Source organism: Cryptotermes secundus, unplaced genomic scaffold, assembly GCF_002891405.2.
Source record: "Cryptotermes secundus unplaced genomic scaffold, Csec_1.0 scaffold206, whole genome shotgun sequence".
Classification (NCBI taxonomy): Eukaryota; Metazoa; Arthropoda; class Insecta; order Blattodea; family Kalotermitidae; genus Cryptotermes; species Cryptotermes secundus.
The window spans coordinates 561562-578701 of NW_019734313.1; the positions used below are offsets into that span (position 1 = coordinate 561562).

Here is a 17140-nt window from a genome sequence, read left to right on the forward strand (position 1 = left end):
TAGCTTCATGCTGTGTCATCCTCTTGCCTATATAAAACGTTTTTGTAATAAATGAACATGGTGTCCGGGCCGATGCGAAATTGCACACAATACATTACTGAGTATAATCCTATGGACTGTGATACGGATAATCTGGCAGTTCACCAAATCTTTGCCCTCAGGGTCGAAAATCAAGTTAATCGAGTTTACTGCTTACTGCCTTCTTGTTCGTACGAGTCTGGCTCGCGAGTCCGGCTCGGCGAGGAGCAGGGCTCGGATTAATTTCACCACACACGTATTAGCGTGGCGACACACACACGGACGAGTTTGGCTCATTGGAATCCGAGCCGAGTAGGACTCGCGAGCCAGACTCGTACGTGTATGGGCCCCCTTACTCTTCAACACTTGATGCTGCCAGGCGAAACGGCGTCACATCCTAGAAGCACTAATCTCCACAGTCACCACAATGAGAACCTCAGAGCTCCAACATCGGAACGACTTGCAGCGGAAAGTACGTTGCTCGGCAAGGGCTGACAGCCGAACTCGCTGCTCTGTCTTAAGCACGGGCGGCAATCTTACGCACAGTTTCGCGTATCCTCTACTGCGGCGGTGTCGCTGTATTTGTTACTAGCAAGTGGGACATTACATCAATGTTCTGGCATTCTGTACTTCGCCCACGTTAATATCAGCATAGCCGTCCTTTTGCTTAATTCACTCACTCAGAAGCCACCAATTGTGCAGCTACTCAAGAACTTCCTAGCATTTTATGGAGCCCGAAGGTTCATTACCGTGTTCACAACAGCCCTCGACTGGTCCCTATCCTGAGCCAGGTTAATCTAATCTATACCATCCCATCCTATCTAAGATCCATTTTAATACTGTCCACCCACCTACGTCTTGGTCTTCCCAGTGGTCTCCTTCCTTCCGCCTTTCCCACCAATATCCCATTAGCAATCCTCCTCTCTCTCTCTCTCTCTCTCTCTCATTCGTGCTACATGCCCTACCCATCCAATCCTCCTTAACCTGATCATTCTAATTACACTTGGAGAAGAGTACAAGTTATGAAGCTATTCGCTTAATTAAGCTGAGTAAACTGAAAATAGGAGATGAATACTTTCTCTCCACTCGCGACAGAACAAGCGTGGGGCACGCCAGGGCGACGGCTTGATACGTAAATTTCGTTCATGGCCGTCATCTAGGTTCTGGGCAGTGTTCATTAGCCCGAGTGTTAATCAATCTCTTCAAGTTAGGCGAGGATGTTAATAAGGAGCTTCATAATTTGTAATCTTTGCCAATTATAATAAGAATGGTCAAGTAAAGGAGGGTGTGATGGGCAGGGCATGTAGCACTCAAGGAAAGAAGAGCAACGCATACAAGATTTTGGTGGGAAATGCAGACGGAGAGATCACTACGAAGACCTAGAAGTAGATGAGATAATAATAAAATGGATCTTAGAGAGATAGAATGGGGTGATATGGACTGGACTGACCTGGCTCAGAATCGAAACCAGTGAACATGGCAACGAACCTGCAGGTTGCATAAAATATAGGGAAACTTTTGAGTAACAGCGAATTGTAGTTTCACAGGAAGGACCCAGCGCCGCGGAGTTAGATAACCAGGCAAGCACGTCCTGAAGTGCGCGTGGAGGTGCAGTCTCAGCAGCAGGAGCCTCCAGAAGAGGGGGGCCGGCAGGTACATCATGACTAAGTGCAAGTGTTCCCTCTCCACCTCTGGGCTCACAGCGGCCGGAGGGTAAAGCTATCCACATATATCAATTTAAGTCCAGAGGCTAAGAATGAGAGGAGAGTTATCTCACCTCCAGACCTTCTTGGTAACACACAGGGGCACAGAGGTAAATCTATGTTTGCCTCTGCGTTTATTGTCTACCTGTCTATTTGCTTTATTCAGTCATTTGTTGGTCCATCATCCGCTTAGTGTGTAGCTACTCTGAATGGGGGCATGATGTCTGCATCTTTTGGCCTACGTCAGATCCACGGATTAGAAGATTTTGCTGGCTGTGACTCCAAGCGTAATTCTGCAATTGCCAGCGCAATATTCTTACACCATGTAGAACTGTGGTCTCTTGATTCCATGTCCTTAAACCAATCTCAAGTAAAAACTGTTGTGCTGTAACGTAGTTGAAACGCAGAAAGTGACAAGTTTTTAAAAGTAACAACAATATTTTCAAAACCCGTGTAAAATTACGGTCTCCTATGCTGTTGTAGGATTTGAAAGTTCCCACAGCAGTGGGTATGAAGATTTCTATGTCCTTAGACATAACGCCGTGTAGTATGTTGAAAGTCAACTGATGTTTCGGAGGAACATGTCGCCTCCATCTTCAGGACCGAAGAATAAGACAACTCTAAAGAAAGAGGCGACGTTATTCTCCGAAATGTCTGTTGACTTTCAAAGAAGTAGACGGATTTGTATGGTTTATATATGGAACTGTCGTTAAGCTGTTATCTCTTCTGTTGAGCTGATAATCTTACGGTCTCGATGTTTTATCTGCATACCAACCATACAGAACGATGCATTCCGAGACACGAAGTTTCCACTACGATCGCTGTTCATTTCGTCAGGTGGGAACACGATATCTGTATTGTAACTGCTAACCTCAGTTTCCATAGATCTGAACTGTCCTAGTAACTTTGAGATGTTACGAATAACAATTCTGAGCAGATTTCTTGTTTCCCCCAGATATGATAGAACACGACTATACAGCTTCTAGTTTTGGCGCGGACTCACCAACTCACGCGTAAAAAAGCAAATTACATGTTAGGAATGTCACAGTGGGCCTTAGAGAATTCGACGGAATTTTCAGGACGACCTAAGCAGAAAAAGCTTGTTATTGTCATGTGTAGGGGCGGGGCGTGGCTTAGAAACGGGTTCTGGATTGGTTGATTGGATTTATTGACACCTTATTCACACAACTCGGGACTAAAGGCAATTACAAAGCTGTCACTATTCTACACACGTCACCCCTGCAAACACACTATGGTTCTCAGTCTTCACTAGTCGTATCCACGCAACGGATTTATAAAAGTCTCACTGTCACTTCAAATCACACATGAAGTCTTCTATGCCTTAATTCTGCAACTGCCAACTCAATCCAATTCAGTTCCTCTGCTCCCAGGCTCATATCCAGGCAGCTGGCGTCTAGAAACTCGGTCCCATTCCATGCTGTCACTGCCAGCTTCGGAACTTCTCTTTAAACAAGACTTCGCACAGACCACGCAGAAAACATAGCCTCTCTTTTGTTGGGAAGGCATGTTTACAGCGCCACTGCATAGCAACGGAAGTGACTCGATTGTTGTTTGCGTATTTGTTGCCGCTGGAATGTGTTTACCTAGTCGTTGCCTAGCAATGGACATCTATTCTGACTTTATTACTCCGACTTTCGGGCATCAATTTACTCTATCATTCAATTTTCAAAATCTTTATTTTTCCGTCTTCTATATAAATAAAATCAGAATAAATATAATTTTATTATTTTGGCATCACACCCAAAGGGAAGAACAGAGATTCAGGTTCTTTAAGAACACAGCGCTGAGGAGAATATTTAGGTTTGAGAGACAATAAGTATCAGGAGTACTGAGAAAATTACATCATGACGAACATCATAATTTGTACGAGAGTGATAGGGCATGTAGCACGTTTCAGGAAGATCATAAACGGGCGAAAAATCTAGTCCCCAAAATCTGTAAAGAGGAAATCACTTTGGTGATCCAGAAGCAAATGGGAAGATAATATTAAAATGAATCTTAAGATTAAGTAATGAGGGTGTAAATTAGATTCTACTGACTGTGGAAAGGGCCCAACAGTAGTAAACCTTTGGGTTCCATAAGAAGTCCGCGGGATTTCTTGACCAGCTGAACTAATTCAAGCAATTTCCAACACTGGAGTTAAAGGAAACAAAAGAAAGAAATTCCTTCATTTCCACTGAATTATATATTTCGCACTTTCCAGACGAGTTCCAGTGAAGGCGGTCAAGTGTTCTGGATTCTACTGACTTTTTGGAATGACGAAGTTGGTTAAAAACAAAACACTGAAAGAAACGAGATTTGTTATTTTCCAGCGCACCCGGCGGCAATAGCAGCATCCTGAGGTCAATGGCAAAGAACATACCGCTAGGAGCGCTACCATCGCCAGGTAGCAGAAGACACTTTGTTCTGGCGCCGTGACAGGCGGAGGGGAAGGCAAGTATCTATGGTAACTGTGAGGAAGCAAGAATGGCTTCACTCCTGCTATCACAAGCAGGCAGATGGCAGCTATACTGAGGTTTCGATGATGTGGTAACACACCGAGTTATTTGAAAACACAGCAAGACTGGACACGGTTTGAACTGCTGCATACAGAACTTGACTTCTGCGTGTTTGGTTTCCTATATAACCATGCGTTAAAATTACCGATGAGAGTATTTTAAATATCTGAAGTTCGAGTCGATTTAATAAAATCAGTTTGCAGAATTTTTGTATAACGTCGTTTAGATCCCTCCAGAACATTATATTTTTCTGCCGGTGTACCCGACAACTTCAAAGTCCTCAGTCCCAAGCACAAATGCAGGCCGAATATGTGATGCTCCATCGTGAAAATGGGCGCCGAGGCATCTAGAACTTTTTTTGAAGACGCGGATAATTGCTAAGTGAGCGCGAGATGGAGCCAATCTTCAGCAACAGCAACGGCAACAGCAGGAGAAGCGGAGCCCGACGCGGTGTGTATCAGGCCGCTCCATTCGGGACACCTCCACTCGGAAGACAGGTGAGTTGTTTGCTTTTGCCAAAGCCTTGAGCACCACGCGCAGAGGCCACGTTAGTGCTGGGTCATGAATTCTAGACGCTGCTTACTAAAACATGGGAGCTCCAAAGCAGAGTGACACAAAATTCACCGTGTCCCTTTGGAGCAGAGATCGTCAGATGCAATACACATGACAACTTGAATAATAATAAGCAGGACAAGCAGCAATGAAATTTCAGTGGGGGCATGCGCAATTATCCTTAAAGAATAGAACGAAATATTAAAATATCACTATTTTAGAGATCCGTAAGGTAGCACTCCTTTACACCAAACATGCTGGATGCGGGCGCGGATAAGTGAAGATATACTTCAAGGGTTATCTTTACAATTCTGTGCCATTGTGGTCCCTCTGTTTGCGCTGTTCACCAGTAAACATATGCACTTGTACGTTTTCTCGTAATTATATGTTACTTATTTACTTAATTTTCCTGGGCCATCTTTGAGCCGATTGTCTAGATAGTGTGGGACCCTCAACGTCTCACAACCCTATGGGCCTTCACGGCCTGGTACAGGGATAGCTTTACTTTTTTTTTTACTTTACTTACTCATGGAGCTGAGCCCTTCTTGAGAAGCTGCCAAATCTGCAGCTACTCAAGAATTTCCCAGCATTTTATGGAACCCGAAGGTTCATTACCGTGTTCACAAGAGCCCTCCACTGGTCCCTATCCTGAGCCAGATCTATCCAATCCATACCATCCCATCCTATCTCTCTAAGATCCATTTTAATACTGTCACCCATTTACGCCTTGTCTTCCCTGTGGTCTCTTTCCTTCTGGTTTTCCCACCAATACCCTATAAGCATTCCTCGTCTCCCCCATTCGTGCTACATGACCTGCCCACCTCATCCTCCTTGACTTGATCATTCTAATTATACTTGGAGAAGAGTACAAGTTATGAAGCTCCTCATTATGCAGTTTTCTCCTACCTCCTGTCACTTCATCTCCTCAACGCCCTGTTCTCAAACACCCTCCGTCTATGTTCCTCTCTTAATGTCACAGATCAAGTTTCACACCTCATGTTTATGTGTTTCTATCATAAATTTGATTTCCGTTAGAAGTTAGCTTATCTCGCTTTGCCTTTTATTTGGGTCTAGCAGTTACTAACAAAACACCATTGTTGTAAGAAGCTTGGCGGTTGGCGACGTAATAAACGGGTTTAAGTGAACTTGTCACCTTACTTATTCATATGCAAGGAAATGTCGACGGTATTCTCCAGCAGAGAAGCTCTCGGATTAATTACGTGTGGCTGGTATTTGGGTGCCAGGAGATGACGAAGTGATCCCGCCGTAAGACCGGAATCTGTGAATATGGCAAAACTGACGTCACAGTGTCACCTGGAGCGGTTCTGCGTGCTGCAGGTCATACCGGGCTGTCACTTAAACAGGCAGAGATAAGCCATGCAGAGTCAATGCAATGGAACGAGATGTATGCAAAGCGGATTTGCGAAGTTTCTTCAGCAGACGTTGAATGATCGGCTGCTGATCACGTGCGGTGAACTGGATGTCAATAATAAAGAAACCATATCACCCTGTTTTAGGGTTTCTTCTACAGCAACAAAGGAATGCAGTCGGTGCCCTTCCGAGACAAATTCTTCTAGTGACAAATCTTGATGTATGGTAAAGTGTAAGGTAGGGGCAATAAGTTCCGTTTTGAAGTTTCAGCGACGCTTTATCAGCTGGGTAGGCTACATGACACTAAGTGTTAAGATAAATGTGAATTGGGAAGGAAAAATTTCGGATTCTTTATGAAGTATCTAACGAGCCATATCTGGAGGAAAAAGAAAAGTCACGTGTCACGATACTCGGTGTGTGGGTTGAGAATCGAACTGATTTATGAAGCAAGACGCCGCTATTCAGAAGCGGCAGAACGGTGCGTCGGCGGCAAGTTGAATGTTACGCGGGCCACGTGACCTTGTGAGGTCGGGCTGTTTCATTCACAGCCTTTACCTGTTTCTTTCAAGGTGAAAGTGTAGAAGGATCCCGCAACTGTAAACTGAAGATGTCGCAACAGAAGAGCGTGACCGACCGTTTGGAGTGTATCTCATTGGTCGCAATGAATCAGTAATACATTCTATTAATTCAAACAACGTCCAGAGACAAATAATTCACTTAAATATTCGCCATATCGAGAATGTTTGAAAATAAAATTTTCAGATATTAATGATTTATAGTGAAGAGAACATATGGCTTGGCACGGAACCGTTGGGAGTGCAACACGTGATCAGCATCGGTCACTGCAAGACGGTTTCAGGCACAAAGTTGGCGCGAGGTGGCGTGTTCTTGCGTGCAGAAGACGATATTTGGAAAACTGAGAGGAGGAAGAGGACGGTAGGATGAACGAGAACAAGCAGAAGAAAGAGAGGAAATGGTGTAGCCGGGGGGGTGGGGGGGGAGTAAGGACTTTGAGAACGAAAAGGAGGCTGAGATGAGAAGACCTCCCGGCCGTGAGGGTGCGACCTACGGTCCCAAGGAACCTCCCGGCCCCACATTCAGCGCACAAGTTTAAGAGAGGAAATGAGGCAGGCTCATGGCGTGACACTTCTGGAGCGTTCGCTCACTTTCCTTTAACCATTTCAAAAATCGCAGGAAAGCCTCTATTAAACATAAAACGCGTGTTACGAAAATCTCTAGTGTTTCAAATATTTTTCGTTCCGACGAATATGTAGTGAGCAGAAATGGTGATAAATATTATACCATGATTCTTCGGAATTTTTTCATAAGGCTGTATTCTCCGAGCTGAAGTACTGTGTTTTCCTTTCTGAGGACCAATGCCCATCATTAGACGGGGGCCGATACAAGAGACACTATGGGCTGTCCGACTGTTGACGTCACGTCCAGACCCTAAAGAGATAACAAAGACAATGCATTGTATTTATTGTGTGTAGTGTGTTCATTGTTGTTTGTGTAGTTTTGTGTGCTGTTTTGTTTGATGTGTGTTATTTGTGTGTTGTGTCTTATTGTAGTACCACTGCAACCGGAGAAAAACCCATTTACAGTTAAAATAAATAAATAAATGATAAAATTTTAACTGTGCTCGGCATTTGTGTTTGTAAAGCAGGAGTATGCTGGGGAAAATACTCGAGGTTCACGATCATTCATAGCAGATGGACATGCATTATTGGCGCGGATACTACACCGAAATTATAAATTAAGTATTGAAAATTTGTCATGGACGGTACAGATAAGCCATTAAACTTCATAAAGCCCTTAAACGTTCACAACGCTGAAAAATGTTCCGAGTAAAATTTGATCTCAGTGAAATTTATTTGCCCTAGTTAGTTAGTTATTGGAGAGGGTGGGTTTCCCCATGCACTTAGACCTGTATTGGTCCATTGTGCTTCCTTCTATGATTTCTACCAGTCTCTATATCCTACAGGTACTGGTGCTTACCATCAGTCCCGCCCAGCCAGCGAGACCGGCTCTACTAGCTGAGAGGTATCTATAATGCTTCCCCCATCTACCGGAGGTATTAGAGACTGCTGTTGGGCGGGAAACGTCCGTAATTTGGCTCAGTGGCCTCCTTTGGAGATATGAGGATATTTTTACGTGCCGTAAAGCTACGACACGGGACCCACGGCTTAAAGTCCCTCCCGGAGGACTTGTTCCCTGAATTTTTCCGCCCTTAAAAATTCGACGACCTCCGCCGGGTATTTGAACCCGCGTACTAAGAGTCATGAGGTGAGAACGTTACCTCTAGACTACGGAGGCCGCTTTATTTGCCCTAAATTTATGTCACAAGGGCCGTTTCTGTTTTGATTATGTTTTTAAAAACATCAGGATGAAAAGGCAGAAATGAATATGTAGGCGATGCTTCCAGAGACGGGAGGCCGGAGCAGGATCATTGCTTCCAGGGACGGTAGGCCGGAGCAGGATTCATTGCTTCCAGAACTCTTGGGCCATGAACAAGCAAACTGGTCCCGCATTTTTCAGTCCACAAAACGAAAAGCAGACGAAATGTGTACGGACGTAACGTCTAGAAACCAACTGGTCTTGTTATTATGACGCTACAAGAACTAAATTCTGACCTGAGCCGCTCAATCATAAGGAGACGTGGGTTCACGCAGTGCAATGCTGCAGTCGTGCAGGTACCAGCATCGTTATAACTGACCCCACTATCCGGCATGCTGCCAGCGGTTAAACGGAAATGTGCCATTTGCTTCATTCGGCTACGGTCGCCAGATTGTTGGTCGTCATGGTAACGGGGATGCGTTCAGTCGCACCGACCCTCAGCTTTCGTGCCACGAGTCTGCGCACGACGAAACAACTTCTTCACGGGGCTCAATAATTTATCCCATTGCCCCAACACATTCTTGGACAGAGCGAGCGCTAGTATCGAGGCTTAGGACTCGCCGTAATTTCACCAGTTTGGGGTTTGTTCCATGTCTTATTCCTCCATGCCGTTGGAACACGCCTTTATAATAACAAGGAGCAATTTCTATGATTTTGCCGGGAAAATAAAACTGCGAAGGACAGGAAGAGAGAGAGAAATGAGGAGTGGAGACAGTAGGAACTAGCTACCAAAGACTGATGTCTCTCCAGCGTGTAGTTCCGTGCATGGTTACCAACACTTGCAGGAAATACCACCGACACGTTGGTAACTGCTTACGAAATATACGAAGTTATAACTCAGAGGACTGCGATCCTCATAAGTCCCGAACCATATCAACTACTAGCATTTCTAGCCCTCTCTTCAACCAGTCGGCTAGTTCTCTTGTGTTCCTGGAAGGGGGTGAGACTGAGTCCACTTGGTACTGCGGCAACTAACTGTCCTACTGTACCAGCCCCGGATGATAGATGATCAGTGTGGAGTGTGAATGAGAATTGGCGGGGAAAACCGAAGTATCGTGGAGAAAACCTGCCCCAATGCCACTCTGTCCACCACAAATCCCACATAACCTGAGGTGGGCTCGAACCCGGGCCGCCGCGGTGGGAAGTCGGCTACTAACCGCCTGAGCTGTGGCACGGCCAACCAGCCAGCTAACTGAGCGGACAGCTAATAGTCTCATTAACCAGAGAGGTTATGTAACTAATCCGCAACGTAGTTAACACATTACCATCTGATTAGCATATTGCATAACTAACCAACATACCAATCAGAGAGCTAAACAATAATCTAAAACGAAAACTAATATTCTTATAAAAGAAATCGAAAGTCAAACCCTGTCAACGGAAACGAACACGAGCTATTTCCATCTATCTCTTATCCGTACTACATACAGCCATAAAACCTGTCTTAATATCATCCTCGCATTTCCTTCTTGGGACTTCCAAGTGGCTGTTTGCCATGGCGTTTACCGAGACGGTCACCCGGAGACCGTTGTGTTTGCCTGGTGGCAGCCGCCATGTCTGCTTGTCGTGATGGGCATGCAGAGGTGACGTGTCCAGCGCACGAGACTGCATTCAGAGCGGAAAACAAAAGCGGGTTCAACATTTAGAATGGACAGATGATGGAAAACGGGCCCTGCTAAGGGGGGGCAATGTTCGGTTCAAATCCTTTCCTCTTAGAATTATGAAAAAAATCTTACAAACATTGGTTATAAAGTAAATATTTACAGACGCATGGATGAAGAACGGGGATTTTGTTAATGCCAATGATACAATGTAATTTCGCACCATGGCCTTCTGGATAATGATCGTGAGTTCTGGCAGGTGCTGTCAACTTTTCAATGAGGAAGAACTACCTCCAACCTACAAAACTGAGGCATTACACGTCTCCGAAACGTTGCTACGTACCTGCAATGTGCCAAAACCCAGCAGACCACAACAGAAATATTCGTCGCTCTGAAAATCCGAACGCTTATGAAATGAAATTTGTGTCCCCTGATTCTTCAAAATATTCCATGGCCCACATTCTTTCCTGAGAAGCTGATGATAGGGTTCATGCGTGTTCAGACAACAGCGACTTTACTCAAGGTCCACTTCAGTATCTCCCCACCTACGCCTATGTCACCCTTCAGGTTTCTCAAGCTAAATTTATACAGGAGCTTCTCATCCTTCTCACGAGTTCTACATGTCTCGCCCATCTTATGATCCTTTGATCGCTTCAATGGTAAATAAAGAAAATTAATTCCATTAAGAACATTAAAGTACTTGAGTCGCATATATGCGGACGAAAATAAAAAGCTAAAATTGAATGGTGAATGAAGCAGTTGATGTTCACAGTAACATGGGCGGGAACTGTGGCACGCATATGGCAAATACGAAATGTACATTAGAAAACCTACCTCAAGGAAAGAGACAGCTTGGGAAATCGAGATGTACATTAGAGATAATATTAATAAAAAAAAGTTTTGTGTGTGTGTGTGTGCGTGTGTGTGTGGGGGGGGGGAGGGAAATAAATGGAACCATCTCAGACTAGGATCCAGTAGCGACACGGTGAGTTCCAGAAAACGTACGTAAGTTCGTGATCGCCTGAAAGGAAGATTGGCCACTGTTCCTAAGCAGCACGACACGACGTGAGCCATGGAGACACCGCGCATTCTTCCTGCTGCAACAGAAGCAGGTGAAGTGAGCGCCTGCGTCGACGAGGAAATCTCTGACTGTTTCTGATACTAGGAAAATGGTCAGCTTCACTTTCCGGACGCCTTAACGTACTCACACGGCTCTCAAACTTAGTGATGAAGGGGATGTCTTCACTTATTCCTACTTCAGTAAGGGGAGGCGGGACGTGGGATTCGTGTGCTTCGAGATGTTAACGTCAAACTCCAAGGTGTTTCGGCCAAGAAAGCACCAAGGACCCGTATTTCATGTACTGTATTCTGTATGGACTGCAAGTTCATTTGACGGAAATTTATCAGCTACACACGATGTCGAATTGCAAACGATCAGTTTGGAAAATTTTTGGAGGAAGTGATCGATATTAAGTTACTATCCCTGCATTCGAGCGGGCTGAAGAAACTGCAAAACCTTTAGCCGGTCTAGTTGAGTTTGAACCCGGGGTGTCCGCAACACGAAGCAGCAGCGTCAACCACCAGACGACTTTTGGGGACAAGTATGGGATGATGCGGAGCGTGTGTGTGTGTGGGGGGGTGGGGTGAAGTGGGATTCGTTTTAATGTTGTAGGACGTACTGTGACTCCTGTTGGAAACAAAAATGAGTTCGGACTTCACTGACCTTTCAACTAGTGCAGAGCTAAGGCACAATGAAACTGGATCTACAGAAGCATATTACTGTATTTTTTCTTTCCTTGTATTTTTACATGATCGTCATGTTTAAAGTGTTCCAAATAACACATCTTAATACGATCTATATTTTGAATTTCTGCTAATAATATGCAGCTGACTCTAAGTGTTGGATAGCTCAGTCAGTAAACTGACTAAACTACGGGCTAGACATCTGAGGAATCAGGCCTCTGTTCCCGACGGGGGCAAGATATTAATCTCTTCTCCATAACGTCCAAACCGGCTATTAGGCCCGTCCAGTGGGTACTGGGGGTAAAGCGGGAGGGACGTGAAGCTGACCACTCACATCCATCTAGTGCTCAGGTCAAGACTGGTGAGCAATACATTCATTCTGCCATACGTCTTCATGCACATTGTTTATTCACATAATTACGTGCAGGTGCAAGTTTACACTTTACAAGCCTACACCAATTTTCTGTAGTACGAGCATACGTGTATTTGAACAATTTGGCAAGGGCAACATAGCACTAGTGGGCCTATAGGAGCGAAATTGAATTCGCTCGAAAACTTTCAATGTAGACCTGCACTTCCAACTAACATCCCCAATCAATCCCATCACTTCACACTATGAGCGCAGCACAAAAACAAATATACGCCCCGAAAATGATTCTACCTGCAGCAGACACGAATTCCTTCGAGACCGGCCCTGCTTCACGTCGTGCCACATTAACACAACCCAGTTATAAAACATCAGAAGAGCTACATTTCCGGAGAAATGAAATCGAGTAACTGGCTATGATATGGACGATCGGAATTCAATTCCCGTCAGGAAGAGGGAACAGTTCCCTCGACACGAAATACAGACGTGCTCTGGCACCAACCCAGTGTCCTATCCACTGTGTGCTGGGGGTACTTTGGGGCCCGCCCAGTGTCCTATCCACTGTGTGCTGGGGGTACTTTGGGGCCCGCCCAGTGTCCTATCCACTGTGTGTTGGGTGTTCTTTCCGTGAGGATACAGAGACCGGAAAGTGATGCTGACAAACTATCATCAGTTCCGGCCCCACTATGCCCCTGGGGTCGACTGAGCCTATAACAGAAATGAGTACCAGGAATTAATTAAATAATTTTCCTGGGGAGTAAGGTACGGCCGGCGCGTAAGGCTGACGACCTTACCGCCATCTTTGAGCCGATTGTCTAGATAGTGTGGGGCCCTCAACGTCTCACAACCCTATGGGCCTTCACGGACTGGTACAGGGATAGCTTTACTTACTTTACATAACAGCGCCGTAACCCAAGACCCAGGCAATATAAATTATGTTAGAGGTGAAACAGTGAAGGCAGAAATTTAACGTCCTGGCTCAGCATACCTCATGCAGGCTGCAGGTCGATCCTATGTTTCTGCACTACGAAGCACCCTTTGTCAGATGCAGTCCTTTCTACCCGAAGCAGCGCAACGAATCCCCGCGGTCGTTAATTTCGGTTTTCTAGACCGGAGCCGCCATTTCCTTTAAATAGCTCCTCAGTTATCCTCACGAGGCTGAGTGGACCCCGTTCCAGTCCCACTACTTCTCAAGAAAAGTCTGGTAGCGCCGGGAATGGACCTCTGGATCTCTAGCCAGGAACCTGACAACTAGACCACAGAGGAGGTTCGGGATAGTTTACATAACAGCCTAAATACCGAGCTGCAGGCCATAGGCAAGAGATGGAGTAGACTCTTCATCATCACTGCTATGAGAGCCTCAAATGCTACACGTATATTAATTAAATGATCAGTTCTTCGTGAGAAACTAACAGTCGCTCAGCTACTGCCTTTTGTGGAAGCCGGAAACTCACCACATGTACACAAGAGCCCGCCACTGGTGCCAGACAAGTCCAGTGCACATCCTCCTACCAACACATGAACAGTGATGTTGCTGGGTCATGAAAGGATGCGCTGTTTGGCACAGCCTGTGTCTGTCCTGGACCAACGGGCTCTACAAACTTCACAACAGGAAGTGGCTGCGCGCCTTTATAGCTCCCAGGGTATAGTACAGCAGAAACGCAAAGAAAGTAAATAAAAAGGAAGGAAACATAGCCGGAGAGCGACTGCCGTGGAAAAACGTGCTCAGAACTCGCTCTGTGAGCATTCTGTTCAGCTTTATGAGCGCAAAGAGCCTTCAACATGGCGTTCCGCCAGCAATATGAATACAGCAGTGTTGATGTTAACCATGGTTCATACATAATTCTTCGAGATAAAACACTGGATTAAGTTAGCTCAGGAGACGGTCCATTGGTAGGCTCCTGATTGACGGTCATGAACATACCTTAACAAACACAGAATGGTTAAAAGTTCTGGAGTATGCCCAACAACGAGGAAAGGCGACCTTGTCAGATCCATGGAAGGCAACTATCCAGTCCGAAAAGTGCACCAGTCACGCAGGTCTTCATGAATGACCAGCGCAATTGTGTACGCATGCTTCAGGCTAGACTAGATGGTAATTTTTCGATTGATAGATGGTTTAACATTAAGTTAAAACATAGAAACAAGTGTTTAGAACATAACAAATAAAAAATACGAGATGATATCGCATTCAGCTCACCCAGCAATAAATTTCAATAACTGCCCCAAGCCAATATCATCTTCATCGCATTGCACACGATGTTCTTTTGTTTTTCTTGCCATGGAAGAGAGTGCGTTGGCCAGCCCGTGAACTTGATACCAATCCACGCCGATGCTGCTTTGGGATGCAAGTGGTGATCGTTCTGTTTATTTATTTCAATTTCCTACGATGAGGCTTATTAAATTTATTTGGCATTTATGCAAGCCCATCATTCTAGTCATGCTGACATGAGCTAGAGACCTCTGCGGCCGCTCCCAGTTTTGCAGAGCAATTAGAAACATGCTGCACAGCACCTAATAAGATGTGCTTCGATTTACTTGAAAGTAAATTTGTTTATTCTAGTATCATTTTGTTTCGGACGTCTGAGAGCAGTTACTGTTTGTGAACAGACACCGATTCTACGAAACTTAATATTGTTCTGTTGCTTACCGGAGATGCTTTTACTGTTTTATGACGCTCTGTTGGCTCCTGATATTTTTCAGCGTTAAATGAGGCATGCCGGTGGTTATGAAAGTTTAACCGTCTACCTCACATACATTGTAAATAAGGTAGATCATAATCGGTAGTGATCAGAGGTTGGGACAGCTTGGACGATGGGTTGTGTTTGTAGATTGGATTTGGTGCGGAGGCGAGTCTATTGTTTCTGTCAAGGTATGATGGGAAATTAATGAAATAGGTACGCCGGACGCCAGCATTTATTCCTGGGTGGATATAAACTGCACTTTTTGAAAGACTGGTCATACCTAAGGGTCGGGCTTTCGGATGGCTTAGCTCAGGGAGACTGGGATTCGTCTAGGGTCGTGACTCGAGTAGGAGTTTCTCGATGCTGCTGAAACACACGCGCATGGCACTGTTGGCTCTATGTATAACCATTAGAAAATGTCTGTATTTTCCGTGACAATCACAAAAACAGACATTTCGAGAGAATTTCCTTTTGTGATCCCAGATATTCATTTAATTTCGAGCTTATTGTTGAAGTTTACAGTCTTAAACCGCATGCAAAGAAGTTTAGGCCGACAATACGCAAAACAGACGATATGACGTATTGCACTTGGAGCTAGTCTGAAGCGATCGAAGCTTGGGAAAGCACGTTACGCACCGATCCAGCATGGAGAGAGGATATTCGTTGAATGACTCAGCGGACATGATTCTTGTGTTATGAGAGGCAATGGAAAGGATACAGACGCTGTTAGAAGATACTGCCGACTACCAGATATGGAGCATTTCACGAAATATGATGGGAAGTTGGCCGTCCAAATGCATAGATGGAATTGACGATTCTTGAAGTCGTCGAAAGACAGCCTTTCATCACCTCCGCAACGCGCATATTGAGAACAGCAGCTGTAGCCTTACCTCATGTAGCCTCTGCACAATGCACCCGCAAGACCCGCATTTCGTCAACGGATTTTGCAACTGTCGGCAAAGGTTTTATTCACAGGAAAGTCATGCTTCACTGGGCCTGGGATCACCAACATTCAAAATTCTAGAAGGGGCAACTACACAACATACAGTGTTTCCTTGTCACACTCTCACCTGCATGTAGGTCTCCCCGTTAAACACTTCACTTGAAGCTTCACAAAAATTCTTGCACTAATACGCACTACATACTCCACACTACAATAATATTTGCGTTTTACGTGGCTAGATGCCTACACAGCCCCATGAAGTGGTCTCGTTCGGGCTCAAGTCTCCTTCACATTTTCCGCACGATCCGTGTTTCTAGCGCAGAGCAAGAAACAAAGTTTCACGTTCACACGGAACAACAGGAGAGTCAGTCTCACGTGAATGTGTCTGTGCATTTCTAAACAGAAAGGCAGCATACATTTCGGCTCAATCGTTTTATACTAGCCTGCAAGTTTAGCTTCGTTTCTTCACGTGCAGGATGAGTGTCAGCAGGCAAGGCGGTGGGTTCAGCCCATATATGCCTACTTTTTGGTATTTTACCAATCCTAACCTGGAGGTAGTGATGAAAATCAAAATCGGAATAGCAGCTTTCGGGGTCCAATTTCGATCTCAGAGCTTTTTGAAAGTGAGGGGAAAGTGGTGACTTTTTTAATTATTCTTGTCTGAGAAGCGAGCTGTGTCGGCACTTCATCACTTTCTGCTCTCGATTTCTAACACGCACGCGTATATATGACGTAAAGCCCCGCCGCGTCTTCCTTGTCTGCCGGAGTTCAAGGACAGCCCCACCCAGCACCTGCCCGGCAGAGGGCAACCACCTCTTCGAAACATTCGTAAAGTTGTACAGTTACACAGGCTCAGCAAGTGGCAATCGGCCTGCACACTCTCGTCCTCCTCCAGGCAATCACAAGACACAGACGCCTTACGTAAATATCGCCCTCGTCACTGACTGCTCAGCAAAACGGAACTGAAACGTGCAGTTGCTTCATGAGCACAGCGAAGCTGCTGGGACTGCTGCGGCGTGTTCCGAACATTCTGGTTCCCAATTCCGGCCGAAAGAGTGGCTATTCTGACTGGAGCTTCCGCCATCATTCTCAGTTCATCGAGCGAATGCCTGGCTATTAAACTAAAGTAGATAAAGGCCGTTCTTTTTGCATACATTCCAATTCACCAATCACTCATACTTCCATGGCAGCATTCCTCAGTTGATACTGGGTCGTAAAATAGCCCATTATACAAAAATCAAC

At 45.2% G+C, this 17140-nt stretch overlaps 1 protein-coding gene across 1 annotated transcript in view; it reads left to right on the forward strand.

Annotated features, from left to right (window-relative positions):
- The first annotated feature begins 4632 nt into the window (after positions 1-4632).
- Positions 4633-17140, forward strand: part of LOC111868503 (mucin-6) — a 50463-nt gene continuing 37955 nt past the window's right edge. Inside the window, exon 1 of the mRNA XM_023859195.2 lies at positions 4633-4737. Within this exon, the coding sequence (XP_023714963.1) occupies positions 4633-4737 (105 nt within the window). The remainder of the gene's footprint in view (positions 4738-17140) is intronic.